This window comes from Cloeon dipterum, chromosome 4, assembly GCF_949628265.1.
Source record: "Cloeon dipterum chromosome 4, ieCloDipt1.1, whole genome shotgun sequence".
In the NCBI taxonomy this organism is placed as follows: Eukaryota; Metazoa; Arthropoda; class Insecta; order Ephemeroptera; family Baetidae; genus Cloeon; species Cloeon dipterum.
The window spans coordinates 16955293-16972667 of record NC_088789.1 but is presented as its reverse complement, the minus strand read 5'-3'; the positions used below and the strand labels follow the sequence as shown (position 1 = coordinate 16972667).

The window sequence follows — 17375 nt, the reverse complement described above, 5'->3', positions numbered from 1 at the left end:
TACGCGACTAGCACAAAAGATATGCAATTTGAAGCGCTAGAGAGCTGCGAGTCTGATGTCAAAGGAGAATCGAGAGCTCTGCAAAACGCACTGTCGCAGAGAGAGTAGTGCGAAAGTGAATTAAAAACGGCACTCAGCAAGGGAACAATATGTGTGTGTGTGCACGCGCTCAAGATAAATTTTGGTCCTTCGTCCGTAACCTGACAGACGCAACGAGCTTCAAAAAAAGTATTTAAACCAGCAGTGACGCACAAAGCGTGACAGTCGCACACAGAATGCTGAAGGTAAGTGCACGTCAGCGCAGTTTCCTCCAAAAATTATTTGCTTGGAAAGTGAACAGATAAATTTTAAATTTTGAACTTATTTTTAGCGTTCCCTATGTTAGTTCAGTTTAAACGGAAAGGTTAAAATATCGGCAAATATTCAATATAAAATTTTTTTTCGCTGACCCAAGAGTAAATTGGAAAAATCCCCTATTTTTCGAATGAAAACGTTTTTAGTCTTCGAAACATTCCCATTGTACACGGTGAAAAAGTTATTGATATTCAGAGGTTTCAGGTATTTTCATTTGTCAGCCTCATGGCCCTGGTGACGTCAGGCGCGGTGCTGAACGAGCCGCGGCCGACGTCCAACCCCATCAAGTTCACTGACAACTCGCAGTCTGCCGAGGAGAAGGTGATGAGCACGTACGGCACCAGTGGCGCGCACACTCCGCACATGATGGTCTACAAGCCCGTCAAATTCGACGGCGCCTCTGGAGGCTCCGCCGCCGCTGCGTCGGCGCCTCATCCCTACACATACGAGGCGGCGCCATCCGGCAGCTTTGCTGTCCCAGCGTACGAGGAGCCGCCCTACCCTTACGGTGGAAAAACCGCTCACGTCTCGCCGCACAAGTTCGGTTTCGGCAAACTCGATCTTCACAAGTAAGCTTGGCACTTTTTTCTTTAGTTCGTTTTTTGAGACCACAGAAAAAATATTTTTTCAGGCTTTCTCTGAATGATCATCTCTAAATTTTTAAATGAAATCTATTGAAAAATGGGGAAAACATCCTTAGCTGGACAAATAACTTTTTTAAGTTGATTGATTTTAGTTTCATTTTCTGCCTAAAATGGTTGTATTTAGAGATGAATGGGGGCGATTTTTATGATTTTCTGGGAAGTTAAAATTGCTCATTAATGAAGCTTTATCAAAAATTAGTCCAACATGGTGTGCAATTTTTGCAATTATGTTTGAACAATCCGATAATTAGACTGGAAAAAATATGAAAAACAAAAAATCGAAATAATTGTTGTTTTCCCGAGATTTGAAGTGGAATTATTTCCCTAAAACGAAAATGAACACCACTCTGAAAATTTCACAAAAGTGCACACATGTCGTGGAACAGCTTTTAAGTACATTTTCAACATTCTTAAATTCTGAGCCCATTTCCAAAATTTTAATTAGAAACTAAAAATTAATAGAAGTGGCCTTTGACCTAGGAAATAAAATTTGATTTGGATCGGCGAAAGAAAACCAAAGCACACTTTTTTTTAATTTCCAATAAGGCGAAGATGAGATATTATACTGATATAGGTATCAAAGTTGTCCAATATTTTCCCGTAAAACCCGTGAAATTATTTTTTCGAATCTGATTCTACTATAGCAAAGACTAATTAATTTCTGGTGCTAATTTCGTCGAGTATGCTTGACGTCATGCAAATTTTGTCTTTCGACCCGTGGCATTTCGTCTTTTCAGAGTCAGAGCGTATTATATAATTGTATATATTTTTAATTATTTCAGTTCACTTTTCCGTCACGATGGCAGCCCGTGGAAGAAAATTGTGAAGATTCTGACAGCAGCAATCCCAATTGGACTTTTCCTCGCCGCCCTCCCACCAAACGTTGTGCACATCAATGCAACCCAGTAAGCCCGTAAATTTTATGAATATTTCCAAATTTAATTAAATCTGCCCATTTTAGAACCGTCAAGCCCTTGGGAACGGTGCAAAAACAGCGCTCCACGGAAGACGGGCCAGTGATTGAGAGCTTCCCTGTGTTGGAAATGATCGAAAAGCATGGTGGCTTCAAGGCTCTCAACAAGGACGAGTGCGACGCATTTTTGTTCTGCCAAATCGCTAGGCTGGGCAAAGAAGCTAGCGCCAACTCCGTGCAGCAGGGATTCTGGGCTGTGGCTCACGAGTGAGTTTCGATCGCAAACGACACTACTGCAAAAAATTCAATTTTTTTTTGTTTCAGGACGCCCGCCCCATTGGCCGAGCTCCTCAACGTCGGAACACTGTTCAAGGCAGTGAGGGACGACGCTTGTAACTTTTATAACTGTCCTGCTGTGTCGAAGGAGGAATAGAGCAACAAAAATAGATCAATAATGTTTTATATGAAAATATAGTCAATGAATTAAAATAACTTATTCCCAATTTAAGACGAATTTTTTTATTTAATTGCAAAGACCCTCAGTCGGTACGAGTGCAAGGCGATTTGTTATACAATAATTATGAACTTTGGGAGTTGTAAAAATTAACATTGGATTTAATATCCTTGCTCAAAATGAAAAAAAAAACGAATTCCGCTCAACATAGTGCCCATGACGAGAGATGACTAGCTTCCCGTTGTTGTGCGCAGAATCTGATTGGCACAGTTGAACAGAAATTTTAACAAAACGTATTTTTGCTGATGGAGAGAGGTGATCACACGAAAATTTGATACGCCTGGTGGAGGCAATATATCCATATGATAATTCTAGGAATGGCCTACATAGTAAGACATACCATTTGAAACTATCTGAAAAATTATATTCACAAGTTTTTGTAAATTCAGCAAGTCGTTGTGCGAATTTGGATAGCAATCACAGTATTATGGGTACCTGTGCGTTCACAAGAAACGACGTCGACGCTCTCAGAGGATTCTCAAATGACAACTCATGGAGCGATAAATGCCGCACAAGAAGCAGGGGATTACTCACTAACGACGCCGCAAGTTTTCAACCCTTTCGGCTCAGAGTTTGATGGCCAATCAACAACTCGGTACCCGCTGGACGGCGAGCAAGAACCTTTCAACCCAGACCAAGAGCTTCCCTCCGACTATCCAGAGGGCGAAGATACCACCTTCTCTGGCTGGACGTCTTTGACCGTGGCTTGGACGGGCAGGTCGACCACATCCAAATCTCCGTGGGCCAGCAACAGAAACAAGCGGAGGCGTATAAACAATGTGGACCAGTCTAGAACCCAAAACAGAAATCGATGGCCTACTCAAACTAATAATGGTCAAAAGAGCAATGACGCAAATAGAGATACATTTCTGAGAGCCATGGCGCCTGCAGAAAAGTGGAACCGCAATTCGCTGATTAAGTCTGGCGATTAGAATCTTATTAAAATAAATTTTGTAACAATCGTGAATAAAAGTTTTAGCGTTTTAGCCCAAAAATTTTGTTTAAATAATTTAAAACCATATCATAAAATATATCATCCGAGTTTATTTAAAATTGAGCGACTTAAAATTTCATCTTTGGTTGAAAGCTTGGAAAAATTAAAGAAATAAAAATGCAGATGATGAGTAACGTCAGTCAATTTTTAAGGTGCCTGGGCTACAGTCACATCGAATAGAACTTTTGATATGTATTTTTTATTACTGTGCCTGGCGGGATGAAACATGGCTGCGAAATTTCCTGTGACGTAGACGAACGGAAAAGCTGATCATATGATATGAGGGAAACGTGATGGAAATTGTGTCAGTCTGCAATGTAACCGAGAAAATGTAAAATGGAGCGTTCGTTTTTAGTGAGCATTTTAATTTTTCATTATTCCAAATTTCCATCTTAAATTTTCCAGATACTTGTCATGGCCAGTTTAATAGCCATGGAGTTGGGGGTGCACGCTGGAAAAAGTGATGGGCGGTGGAAATACATCAAGAAGCCAGCGTCCAAGAACAAAGTCAAAACCAGCAGTGAGGTAACAACTACGAGCTCAGATGACCAAGACGAGAAAAGAGCCGAGGATATGTTGGACGAAAACGAAGAATCCCCACAGCCGGAATCTGGCGATGGAGATATAGGAGGTGAAAATTCTGGAAATGCAGTGGGAGAGCCAGTGGAAAACCCAGCATCGGGTATTGAAACTGCAGTTTCAGGAGATGAAAATGGAAATTCAGAGAACAAGGACCCAGCTTCAGGAGACGAAAATACAGTGTCAGTAGCATCAGGTGATGAAAACCCAGCTCCGGTAAATGGAAATGCAGCGTCGGGGGATGAAAATCCAGCGTCAGGGGATGAAGCTGCAGTAGATTCGTCTGCCGATGGACAAGCTGATCATGGTGCTAGTAATAATCCCGATTCAAATAGGGAAAGTGATAATAATGGAGGCGAAAATCCAGAGGGAGGTGCGTTATCATGAATAAATTTTTAAAATCGTCGCCATTTCATGCAATTCTAAAAAAAAACGCTTTTATTGTTTCCCATAACTTTGTAGGAAAATGTTAATTTACGTTCTATCCTTCAGACAATCCCCACTCAGCATCGACCAAGTTTTCGTTGACTGACGAAGAAGAGCCCATAGGAAGCACGACGCCAAAACTGACGGCTCTTTATACAAATGAACTAGGAGAACCAGTAACAAACTATAAGCCTACTCCAAAGATATACAAAATGCGGAGAACCTCGACCACCATCATCAATGGCAGAAGAATCAAAATCGTGAACAACAGGCGAGGCTGGAATAGACAGACCATTTTACATTCAGGAGATTGAAAGAGTCTGTTTCAACTTGCAATAAAATAATTCAAAATTAGTAAACAATCAGACTGAATTATTTTATTTGAACTCCTCACAAGCACAATGGACTTTACGAAAACATTTCCTCTCGTTTAGGCAAAGTAATAACTGGGCTTTCATCGTCGCTAAAATCTTCCAGCGCTTGGTTAGAATCCTCAATTGGATAGTCCCAACTGAAAAAGTCGAAGTAGCTGTAGTCGTCCTCCTCTTCCTCAGTGTCAGGCGAGTCATCGTCGTCTGTGTTTTCCGAAGAAGACTCTGACGACTTAGAATCAAGCAGCCGCTTCCGAGTGAGCAATTTCGTCTGCTCAATGTGAAGATTGTAGGGGTTGTATGGGCGCCGCAGGAGCCTGGCCATCCCCACGCGCGGCACCCACAGCCCCCTACCCTTCGCTGCGCCCATTCCCGCCACCAGAATGAAAACTAAACACCTACAAGAGCGGCGACAAAAGAGACACTTAAAGTTTTCACCGTGCAAAGGTATAGCGTACCAATAGTTCTTGAAAGCTAACATGTTACTCTTCTCTTCCTTTTTTTTTTAATTATAACTAATTAAAACACGTAGCAAATAATACCCAAATTATGGCAGTGCGAGATTCACCGCAGAGGTTTGAAATGGGAGTGGAACTAACTATTACGTAGCTACAACTGAGCGCTTTGGTTTTATGCTCACTAACCTGCAGGTTGGCAAATCCCCACCACAAACTTAACGATTGTTCTATTTCCCGTTATATAACAATATCATTATCAATTTTGCTGACATTTCATAGGTTTCGACCCTGTAGAGTTCAAATTTGAAGTATAAATTACTGTATTAATCTTCCTAGATAAAGTTCAACCATAACTAATTTAGTTAAAATCCACGACTGAATCTTTTTCTTAAGTTTCGACTTTCAAATGTACTTAAAGGGGCTAATTGTAAACTAACTAAAATTGTGGCGTCAAGGATTCCTTGGTAACTTATCTGTCGCAGTTTGAAATCTGCAGGGTTGAAAGCCTAAGAAATGATACCACTCGATAATAAAAAATTTGACGCCAAAAACTTGCGTCCAAATTCACCTGAAACTGCTTACGAATAAAATTAATTAGGGATCGTGCGTTTCAGTATTCAAATTTGCAGTTAATGTAGGCATTAAAAATCCAGTAACTTTATTTGAATTTCAATTACCCATTACAAAATTTCATCTATAATTACAGTACTCGCTGAGCAAAATAAACAATGTGCAAAGAAACAAAACTCCAACTGACGAATGAAACGCTTGCTTGGACATTGAAAATTAGTCAATTTGAACATCTCCATGACCGGTCGAAGAGAATGAAAATTTGCAAAAAGAACTGTTAAATTACACGGAATAATAACATAGAATAATTAAAACAAAATTTGCGAATGTTGTGGAAATTTATCGTCACAGTAGAGGCAGGCAGCATGAAATGCAATGCGCAGTGCTGGGTCAGGCTGAGAATCAATAGCCGTAACGCTCCTGCAACATTTTTTAGTTTTTGAGTATCGCGGCGTAATGAAAAAAACTGGCGCTAAAAAGGATTGTTCAGTTACCTGCAAATTGGAAACGACGCGGTTCTAGAAATAAAAAAGCTTCGTGAACAACGAGCGTGTCTAACATGCCTTAAACTAAACAAACAATTTTATTGGGGAATTGTGGGAAAAATATTTTACTTTGCGAACTATTCCACATGAACAGGGAATGGGATGCAGACGAGGTATTCTCTGCCGTGAAATTTATATATGCACAAGAGACCATAAAGAGATTGAAGTGGACTCGAAAAAGTTGCTGACACGCCTTTTTGCTCCCATAATAACACCATATTAAATGCCACTGGTAGGTAAATCGATTGCCATTCTGCTACCAATAAGCGGAAACCGATTCTTTATTGGTACCTAATCGTAGCTAAAGAGTTGGTCCATTGATTCATTATCGCATAATCACATTCAAAGTTTGAGTTCATTGCGAATGAACAGTCACAAATCAGAGAAAGCAACAAAAGCTATGCTTGGGTAATTTTTCTGAGATTATGAATCGATGGATTAACTCTTCAGTTGGAAATAGAAACCTTACATTCAATTTTATGCTCATTGGAAGCATGGGGCTCTAATGGGAGCAAAAAGGCGTTTGGCGACGTTATCAAGTCTACTTGCCTCTCTTTGTGTTCTCTAATTTGCTCTGCACATATGAACGTGGCAAAGGATTTTGTCAACAAACGCCAGTATAAAAACATCTTTTGGTCTTCAAGCAAATCAGTGTAAATGGGAGAAATGCACAGGAACCAAAAAAATTGCTCCTTCAATAAAGAAACCGTATATTCTTCATCATTGATTTGCATATTTGAGTGGAACGAATCCAGGGAACACTACTTACTACTGATTTTAATTTAAATTTTATATTGGAGTATTGGAGGAAAAAATTAAATTTTTAGAAATGCTAATTGGCAGGGTGTTAAACTGTTAAATCCCACAGTATACAGTAAAAATTTAAAAATAGTTTGGACTGACCTGGAATGAGTTCATCACCCCGTTGGCCAAGTTACTCAGCTTGCCAGCCACTTTAGTCACTCCTTGTCTCACACTCTCACGAACATCTTCCAAATCGGGTGAGTTGTAAGAAGCGGAGGCGGCATTACTCGGACGGCTGGAGCCATCGCCAAAGTAATCAGCCGATGATATGCTTGACGATCCCTCGAAGCGCTGCAAATTTGCTTTTCTCTCCCACTAAACAACAACAGAGTGTGAGAAATCAGCATCAGGACAGCAAAATAAACCTACGTTATTTGCGTCGGAATCCTGGAAGAACTGGTCCGATGATATGGCCTTGGCGCCTCCGAACTTCTTCTGGGCCTCGTTCCCATCGGCAGAGGCGGCTCCGGCAGTGCTCCTTGGCTGGCTTGGCGGCTTCACGGGCTCTGGATCCGACCACTTTTTGCTGTTGTTCTGGCTGGAGCTATTGGACGCTGGCTCGGCGTCGTCAAAAGTGCCCCAGGCACTGCCGGTGCTCTTGGGCTCGCTGTTCTTGTACATGGAGAAGCCCGACTGAAACTCTTCAAAAAAGTCCGATTCAAACGTGGACCGCGAACTAGGAACAGAAGACTGCTTCTTCTTCTCCACCACTCCCTCCTGCTCTATGGCCTGCATGTCAGTGAGGGCCGAGTGGCTGATGCCTCTGTGAGAATTCGATTTAGAAAGAAGTAAGGCTTACATTATTGGGAATGAATTACGATCTGCTGGCGAAACCCATGCCGAGACGCTCCACCTGCTGGGCTTTGTTTTTGTCAATGTGTTTCAGGCGTTCTTCCTCCCTCTTCTGTTTCACGCTCAAATCTTGATAGGCCAGCCTCATTGAGGACATCTGACAGCGCAAAATAAATGTTGATAAGAGAACAGTAATAAATATGCGCGGTAACTAACCTGTTTCTCTTCTTCCTCTTGAGTTGGTTTAATCACTTCTTCCACTGCCTTGGTCTTGATTTCGTCGTTCATCTGAGCCTCACGTTCTATCTCTTCAAAATTCGCTTTCACGCGCTGAGCACCAAGGCCTCTTTTAGCACCAAGCTGCATCAAACACAAATTTTAGAATTTATAGAAATGCACTTAAATTATTGGTTTTCCATTTGTCATTTAAACTGTTCAAGCCAAGACACCAATAAAATGGTGATTTAAAATAGAAATAATCACATTTTACAAGGTTTCAGGGAGAATAATATCTAAAAATAATTTCGTTGAATTTGCTTGATCTCATGCTCATTTTGTCTTTTTAAAGTTCTAGAAACTGAAACCCCCAAAAGAAATGAACGTAGATTTTAGAGAAAAAAACGCTCTCGACTCACTCCACTTTTCGCAGCAGGCTTCCTGGCTCCAATTGTCGATTTCCTGGGTTCTGGAGCATGTGCAACAGGAGTGGAAACGCTTTCTATTGTGCTCACACTTGGTTCTCTCTCTCCAGGCTGACTTATCCTCTGAGGCACTGGTTTCTGAAGGAAGAAAATAATGTAAATTTGCTCTAAGTGGATGGTTTTTTAGTAGTACCGAAACAGGCGTTGGGATTTCTGTTATAGGCTGACTGATTGGAGCCATTTGAGATGAAATGTTCTCAAAAAAGTCGATTTCCTCCTCTTCCTTTTTAGTTGCCGTAAGATCTTGAGAAACATCCAAATGGACCTGTGAATAAATGTTACTTGTTAGAACAGATCAAAATTAATTTTCAACTTGGTTAGTTCACTCGTAAAAAATCAACATAGTTAGTTATTTTCCTGGCCTTGAGGAGTTTAAAAAAAGTGCCACAAACAGTAAAACAAAAAACACAAATAAACAACCCTGAGATTTTCTCACCAAACGTTGTCCAGAAGCTTTCAAGGTTTCTTTCAGGTTTATCTGATAACCATTGAATTAAGCAGTTAGAAAATATGGCCTTTAGTTAAAATTATTAAAAAAATAATCCTGATGGCGAATTTAGCAAACCTAGAAACAACAATGTTATTAACCTTGGTGCCGTGAATCCTCATTGCCTGGATGGCCGACTGGTGCAGCTTCTCCCTGTACAGATGGGCCGCTCTAGAATTATACTTTTGCTGGGCATCATTAGCGTTTAAGTTGTGTTGGCGGAAAAACGTGCTCTGCAAACACAACAAGCATGATTGAGATTTAGAAAAACTTCCCATCTCACAAAATGCTTACAGCATTAGAGTTTCCTCCCAGCTGCATTTGCCGGAGCTGAATCCAGGTCCAGTTGGTATCTAGCTGGGTGGACCGCACAAACGTGAGATGCACCCCAAGGCCGCGGTGAACAGCTGAGCAGTCGATGCAAATGAACACCCCGTAAGTTACACTTGACCATGTCGGATTTTTGGCGTTGCAATCAAAGCAAACCTGGAATTGATACAACATGTGATAAAGTCGTTATGTACAAAATATAAAATATTGTTATGTTAAATTTGAATGTTTGTAATTTGTACACCCTGGCATGAGTCATTATTTTTACACGTTATCATTTTTCATTTTAGGTCTAGGTCAGGTGTTTGGTGTTACTCTTAACCGCTCTTAACTGACTGGTTTTATAATGAAACAAACTGGAAGCGTATTAAACCCTCATGCAGGCTGAGAAATAATTACACCTCCAGTTTGAGTAATGATACAATAGATTACATACAACGATTCATGGGTAATATCGGTGATATAAAACATTACAAAATGTTATGGTGTGTAGAATTGAGCCTGGGAAAATGCTTGTGGGGAATTTTACGATCCCTTTATTAGCAACAGGTGCGAAATCCGTGGAAAATCCGGTTAGTTAAAATTAGAAAAGAGATGATGTGGTAAAGCAACAAGAAGGAAAATTTCCAAAACGATGACAACAAATCTGTGTTGTCGATGGCGATGATCAATCATAGGAAAACAGAAAACAGGGACACTCAAGTTTGATAAAATCTTCGCAAATTGTCAGGAAACTAGCGACGCTTACCTTGTTGGCTGGTAAATTCCTCAATTGCTTGAAAACCGCAGTAATGTCACTTTTATTCGGGCCAGATTCAGCCATGATTGCTGCTTTGGCTGGTGGCTCACAAGGCAATGTTCCAGCTCGAGGTTCAAAGAGAGGCCACTCGACAACTCACCATTCGCCGGCCAATCACCGCCACCCTTAAATGCACGGATGATTTGGATACAAACCGCGCGAAATGTTGTGTGCACCAAAACCTCGCTTGCGCGCATAACTCACAACGCCAGAATAGACTGTGAATAATTTGTGTGATGAAGTGCACCATCCGTTTATAACAATTCAATCATGTATTTAGCCTATTTAGCAGTTCTGTTTGACATTTAAGTCCCTTGAAAGATTACGAAATTTTTCGGTCCATATTGCTATTTATCACCGCCTTGCTCAAGTCGTTTATTGTTTCGGTATTTTAATTATATAGATTTTCTTAATCTCGTTCCTCTTCGATAAAACGATTGCATTATTTCAAGAATTTTCTAATGAACAGATGATGTTTTTTTAATTCCGTTTAGAGAAGACCCATTCCTAATAGTCACTATATATAATTATGTTTAGTCTCTATTTAGGTTTTATACGTGATTCCAAGAATGATAGCCGTAGTAAGTTTTGGTCTAATTTTTATTTCAATTAAAATCACAAATAATGGCACTCTCAATCACAAACAACAAGATAGTAACAAGAGAAATGTGTATAATATAGCAGTTTGTGTATACTGTAGAATAAATAAACCGGGTATAACAGTGCAGTGAAATGCATCTCTCGCGGACATGAATCAACAGTTTAATATCACTTTCATGACGAGCAACACAACCAAAATAAATTCCATTAAAAAATCAACATTGCACCAAAAAAGATTTCTTTGAGTGTGTATACAGTGACGCTACATTGTCAACTTCTATCATTAAAGTAGACGATGAAAATCGCACCCAGATGTAAATGCAAAGAGTTAAATTATCGGCTATTTTGATCTGAGATGTAATTGTATTGAAGTGGATTGCAGAAAAATTATTCTAGTCTATAGCTTTTTCCTATTGAAACAAAAGGTTGGCGAAAGCAAGTTCATTTATCAATTTCTCGTTAGAGTGAATTAACCAAATTCTTTATTCGTGATTATTTCAAAGCACTTGCTTACAATGAGTAATTATTCACCAACCTTGCATAACAATAACATTTTTAACAGCGATGAGATAAATGCACTTGATAATTTTTTAAATTGTATCATGACCGAGTCTACAACTCGAAGATAGTGACCTAAAGTAGTTATTGTACCTTATTGATTGATATAATATTCACCAGAAACTCTAGTTGGGAACCCACTCGGTAACTGCTTTGCAAACTTCGCATTTATAAATCTATGTTTACTGGACCAAAAAGCTTTAGAAAAGCCAATCTCACTAAATTTTAACCTTTTAAAGACAACGAAGTAAAAGCTAGTTCTGCTTACGAATAAAACTAGAATAATGGGTTTTGAAAAAGTCTAGATTATGTCATGGTTTCGAAATGTTTAATCACAACAGATTGATCACGGAAAAAAATGGATGGTCCAAACGATAAAACCCTGCTGATGCAATATTATGTTCCGACTATAAAGCATGCAGCAATAATTTTCAGTGTAACTGAAGTGCTTTAAATTCGGCAAGTAAAGTCTTCTACTGCAATGTTATAGGATCATGGTATACTCTTTGAATATAAGATAGTATTTTGATGCCATTATCTAATTAACAAAGGCTATAAACTGTGGTGATTTCATGGATTTAGGAGTAACGTTATATGAATTCTGACTATTCAACCTGCTATCAATTTAAAAAGATACTTCACTGATTGTTAATATACTCCACTGATTGTTAATATACTCCAAACAAATTTAGAATCAGGATCCTCTATAACATTCCTGCCTTTTACATTGCAAGAAGAGCCTATCATGTCAGGTAAAATCACAAAAAACAGTTTAAACAACTCAATCTACACCTCAGGCTTCCCTTTCTTCATCACAGCCTCTACATATTGGACAAAAACCCTGCACATGTAATCCTCACCAGGTCTCAGCGCATCCATGAATCCAATGTGTCCTCCGCGAGCTGTAATTAAAATCGCCACATGCTCCGACTTGTGAGCGGCATCAACAGGAATAGCTGGAAAAAAATTAATTGAAATAATTTATTTACTATAGGATTTTTTTCTGGCCATACCATCCAGTGGTTGGAATGGGTCATCAGCGGCACTAAGACACAGAGTTGGTACTTTTATACGATCCAGTTTTGTGTGTAAAGTGGCGGCAGAGTAGTATTCATCGACATCAGTGTACCCAAATTGCTTGCAGGTGAATCGCGAGTCAAACTGGCGCACAGTTGTACTCTAAAATTCAGATTTTAAAACTGCAGGAATACTCTTTTGAGATGAATCACCTTTAAAGCCTCTTCAACGTCCCAAGGCATGTGATGTTTAACCCTGTCAATATTAAATTTGTAATTTCAAATCATGCAGAGAGCATGTGAAAAATTACCTATCTAGAGTTTTGACTAGACTTGTAGCAAGGTGATAATTCAGAAGGCGGTTCAGGCCAAACTGCTCGATACTCTCAGTGGCCTTAAAAACGTCCCATGGTACGGAAATGATCATTCCAGCGTCAATCTTGTCCTTTGCCTCTTCTCCGTGAGCAGCAAGGTAGTTTCCCAACATGAGCCTGCGCAAATTTTGTTTAGCTAAATTAAATACAAAAAATGGAATTACATTGTTGACAAATTTTTTGACCAATCCATTGCTGAGGGCAGCGAAATCACTCGATTGAATATTCAACAAAACGAGCCAAAAACCGGCGGAAAGGTAAAAACTGATACTTTAGCGGTTCATGGTCTGAACCTAGTAAAAATCGCCACAAGAACGCCTGCGACCAATCAGAGATGGGGGCGGTTCTTTGATTGATCATCAGCGTTCTTGGAATCGATTAACACTAGCTGTCAATAATGAAATTCAAGTGATACTCTTAAATCAAACAAATTTACCCTCCCATTGATATTCCAACAACAATTAGCGGGGTGTTCTTGGCGCAGTCTGTCTCTCTCAGGTGGTCAACAACCTCGCCCAAATCCTCAGAGTTGGACGCACAATAAGTTCTAGGAGTCTGTGGGAAAAATCGGAATAAGCATCACTGTGCAGATGAAGATGGATTCTATTTCTACTTTGAGATCAACGCCACCGAGGCCTCTGTTGTTAAGCACAACGCATCTGAATCCCTGAGCTTGAGCAGCCCTCATTAGACTTTTGATGTATTCAGCTTGACTGTTGCCAGTGAGTCCTGGAAGCACCAAAACTAGAGGATCCTTCATCGAGCTATCATCAGGGCCCAGCCAGTCCAACGCAAGTTCGCCTCCATCTTTCAGCCGGAAAATTTGCCTGCATTGATCCAGTTACATAATTGAATAATATAGGACACTCCAAAGAATTATCTCAAATAGTGGATGAATCAGCAAATTACGTATCTCACAATCAGATTAGGAGTAGGCTTGACGTTTTATCAGAACACCGCCCATGTGAGTCAAGAATAATAAAATTTTGCATTCAGAGAAACATTATCTAAGAAAATGAAAAAATCTCATTGAACTGAATGCAATTTGAAGTGCATGGCGAGACAAGTACGATTAGTTAAAAACTTTGGCATAAAGGCACGGTGAAATTATTTGAAATTAAATGTCTCATGCTCAATGAGGCCGTTGGCTCTTGAGCGACATCCTCTTTTGATACTCAATGAGAAGTCTGATTGAATTTACCGTCTGTATTCTATATCAGGCAGCGTGTGTTGGCGAAGAACGCTGGCAAACACCGTCTGCAGTCTCGACTCGAAGCACCACACGGTCGGCCAGAACTTTTCGCGTATCACAGGAACATGATTTTCCAGAAATTCGCGGAATTTGCTATTTTGTGAGCAGGCAAGCGTCGGCAGCTGAAACATAATTATGAAATTTTCATTTGAAATTGTTTGGAGTTTACTGGCTTAAAAATTGTACCTGAATAAAACAGTGAAAATTTAATTATAGTGGAAAGATACTGCAAAATTTTTATTATTTTCCTATATTCTCTGAAAGTTGGGAAAATGCTAAAATTATCTCACGTTGCTGTTAAAATTTCAAAGAAAATAGGCTCTAAAGTTTGCATGCTAATCGAGCGGTGAGCACTGCTCCATAATTGAAAATAAGGATTTACTTCACCACGAGGTAAATTTTTCCTCACACCGTTGGATAGATTGCGACGATAGGGATCAAAATCAAGCAAATGATAGTATTTTTTTATATATCTGGCAAACTCTGCAATATAACTAACTGCGATATCGGTTCTCATTTGATTATTGCACATAGTTCAAAGTAACAATTATTTGATCGACCGTTAACTATCCAAATTCATTAAAATGAATTTTGTCCTCATTAATCTACTTACACACAAAATTGACTTCGGAGCCGTTCAACAAGCACAATCTAAAATGGGGAACGGAGCACCAGCAGTTAGACGCGTGATCGCTTGAATTGGAAAAATAAATAAAACCAGAAAAGATTTTGACAAGTTAAGTCCATTATTTTTATCATCCTAAAAATAAGAAAACGATCGCTATTAGCTAAGATACAAGGTCTAAAATAGAAAAATCTATCAATTTTTACTTGATCACATTTACAAAGGTCATCCAGACTCGTCGACCTCGTGGTTTCCCTAATCGCTTTATTTCCCTCCATACTGGATGTGGATTCTGTTTTACGGCCAACGACACCAATGTCCCCAGTTATTGTGAGTTACATTAATTATCTTAATCAGTTCAATCAGTGAAGGCCAATTTTTTTACAGTATGCGCGCGTGTGTGGAAAGTTAAAGCAAAAAAGGCAACGAAAAATGCCCTTCTTGCATAATAACTTTACGTAATCATAAACATAGAAAAACCACAAGCAAAAATCTGTTTATGTGCTATTGTTAGCACAAATAATTCAGCCTTTCCTGTTTTTCGCTCGATAAACCAAGTAAATTTCTGTTCATGAAATAGGGCTTCGGGTGTCGGGCAGTAGCCAAAACAAGTTGAGCGTAATGAAGGCGATATAGCTTCGAGAAAAATGTCCAGCATTTGTATCCAATTTAATTTAAAGAACTAATCCTAATAAAAGCAAAGAAAGAGTCAACGCGCGTATCGTGTTTGTAGTTTGTGCCGCTTAGTTGAGCGAAAATGCAATTGGTTAAAGGTCGTCGAGGTAAGCATTTTGAGAGTGTGCGCGCGGTCAATAAAAAAGTGCGGCAAGAGCGCCGTTCGAAATAATCAATGAAACACGGAAGCTGCTAAAGGCGGCTCTCGCATTACCATCGGACTCATGCAAATATGCCTGGTATAATATTATCGATAGTCCCCTGTGACTCTGGCTAACAATAAGTAGCCAAAAATACATGCCCGATTCAGGGGACATATCAGCTAGTCACAATCAGCAACAAAGACCGTGTATTATGCAATGCGCTATGCAGAGAATAATGGGCCTATAGTTCAATGGGTCTTTCGAGATCGATTTTCTCGGATATTTCTACTTCGTAAACGTGCATTTTTAAATCCAGTTTACAATCATGGTAAAAACTAATTTCCCCCTCATACCAAACAAATAAAAACATGAAAGTAAAAATGGCTGTTCTTTTACGAAATTTATAAAATGACACAGCATTTCTGTTGGCCTTTTAAGTTTTGCGACTTTTTTAAAGCTTAGTAAGGCCCAAAATATTATTTTTTAACTTACAGTAATTAATTATGTCAACTCTTACTACCATTTGTGCAATATGTAAGAGCAAAAGGATTTCAGTACATCATATTTATGGTTTCAGTTTTTGATATCCAACATACATAATAATATACATTTCAAAAATCAGGCTGAAAATGGGTCATTGGACTATTTTGTCGAACAGTTCTGCACAACATCCTGTTGCAAAGAACGTGTCAACTACTGTATAGTGGAAAGTGTATTATATTTTACGAAAATAATGGTTGATACAATAAATACACCTCTAAATTGATCTGAACTACCTCTGAACGAAAACAATTTAAGCCCTTTAAAAGGTTATTCCAGCAAACATTGGTTTAATAAGATAAATTTAATAATTATGGTGAACAGCAGCGGCTTGTTCTCACTGCCGCAAAATTGATGTGAGCATTATTGGAGTATCAAATTTGTACGTGGTGTATAATAGACAGCTTAGGTGACGACGAAATAACAAGATAACAGTGCATTGGGTATTGGGTCAACCTCTCTACTTGTGTTCATACACCTATTAAAGCACCCGAATTTTGGCACGTTTATAGATAAGGGAACTATAGAACTACTGGCAAAGGCCATAGTCCTCAAAAGCTTTGAATTTTATTCCTATAAACGTTATTTTTAGTCGTGATAAACAGTTTTCCAAAAAAAACGTGCAAAATTAAATATTTTATTAATAATTATATAACATTAAGAAAAAAGAATAAAGCGACCTTGAAATAATTTTATCGTGAGCAGATTGTTATATAAACATTTTCAGCTCTCATTTGAAATATTATTTAAGAAATCCACCCTATAGAATAACCATTATTTCTGCAACATGAATGGAAAAGAAATATAAATAAATTTTCAGAGTCAATTTATTAAGTGATAATTTCCATTCCATACAATTGTGAAGAAAATTTTCGATCACTTTTGTTAATATTGATACGGACCTTAACTGCTTCGTATAAGTAGTAGGTGACGAAACCCGTCCCCAGCAAAAGTCCCATCGACCAGCGAGGGATTTCAGGGAAGCCTTCAAGAGACCTCGGTAACGTAGACGTCAGCCAATCCATAACGATAAATTTTGAGCTGGATTCCAGGAAAAACGGGAAAGAAGGCGAAAATTAAATAAAACTATTGAATGAACTTTCCCGGCGCAGCGAGACTCGTCCACTGCAGACAACATGCAGTAATCGTGTTGTTTTCCATTGGACGAGGGTGGGAGTGCCGGCGTAAAGCCTGGTAAAGCCGCAGAGGGGGACTAGCCCTCTTGTTAGAAGGGGGCTACTATTTGCACATTAAGCCCAGTTCAAGGGTCCATGAAAGAATATTCCGAAATAGGCTTATTTTAAAGGCTTA

At 39.2% G+C, this 17375-nt stretch overlaps 4 protein-coding genes across 8 annotated transcripts; 2 read left to right on the top strand and 2 right to left on the bottom strand.

Annotated features, from left to right (window-relative positions):
- Positions 1–156: 156 nt before the first annotated feature.
- LOC135943104 (uncharacterized) lies at positions 157–2413 on the top strand. Its single transcript, XM_065489513.1, has 5 exons — positions 157–284; positions 559–923; positions 1781–1903; positions 1960–2178; positions 2236–2413. The coding sequence occupies exons 1-5, from the start codon at positions 276–278 to the stop codon at positions 2342–2344; spliced, it is 825 nt and encodes a 274-aa protein (XP_065345585.1). The 5' UTR covers positions 157–275; the 3' UTR covers positions 2345–2413.
- Positions 2414–3702: 1289 nt separating this feature from the next.
- On the top strand, positions 3703–4791 carry LOC135942576 (uncharacterized protein DDB_G0290685-like). Of its 3 annotated transcripts, none has more exons than XM_065488755.1 (4): positions 3703–3773; positions 3825–4050; positions 4123–4371; positions 4491–4791. In XM_065488755.1, the coding sequence occupies exons 1-4, from the start codon at positions 3756–3758 to the stop codon at positions 4736–4738; spliced, it is 741 nt and encodes a 246-aa protein (XP_065344827.1). In that variant the 5' UTR covers positions 3703–3755; the 3' UTR covers positions 4739–4791. The 3 variants fall into 3 exon arrangements, with proteins under 3 accessions (XP_065344827.1, XP_065344826.1, XP_065344825.1); XM_065488754.1 differs by having other exon boundaries at positions 4117–4371; XM_065488753.1 differs by having other exon boundaries at positions 3825–4371.
- A 1097-nt stretch (positions 4792–5888) lies between these two features.
- On the bottom strand, positions 5889–10383 carry ArfGAP3 (ADP-ribosylation factor GTPase activating protein 3). 3 transcript variants are annotated; one of them, XM_065489371.1, is made up of 12 exons: positions 10231–10383; positions 9447–9638; positions 9254–9385; positions 9102–9143; positions 8799–8930; positions 8600–8743; positions 8181–8324; positions 7991–8121; positions 7542–7935; positions 7272–7487; positions 6318–6341; positions 5889–6243 (listed from the first exon to the last, which is right to left on the bottom strand). In XM_065489371.1, the coding sequence occupies exons 1-12, from the start codon at positions 10303–10305 to the stop codon at positions 6226–6228; spliced, it is 1644 nt and encodes a 547-aa protein (XP_065345443.1). In that variant the 5' UTR covers positions 10306–10383; the 3' UTR covers positions 5889–6225. The 3 variants fall into 3 exon arrangements, with proteins under 3 accessions (XP_065345443.1, XP_065345444.1, XP_065345445.1); XM_065489372.1 differs by lacking the exon at positions 6318–6341; XM_065489373.1 differs by lacking the exon at positions 9102–9143.
- Positions 10384–10863: 480 nt separating this feature from the next.
- Positions 10864–17223, bottom strand: Hydr1 (phospholipase Hydr1). Its single transcript, XM_065489417.1, has 8 exons — positions 16967–17223; positions 14031–14203; positions 13443–13656; positions 13266–13384; positions 12767–12946; positions 12669–12711; positions 12453–12618; positions 10864–12395 (listed from the first exon to the last, which is right to left on the bottom strand). The coding sequence occupies exons 1-8, from the start codon at positions 17087–17089 to the stop codon at positions 12226–12228; spliced, it is 1188 nt and encodes a 395-aa protein (XP_065345489.1). The 5' UTR covers positions 17090–17223; the 3' UTR covers positions 10864–12225.
- Positions 17224–17375: the final 152 nt, after the last annotated feature.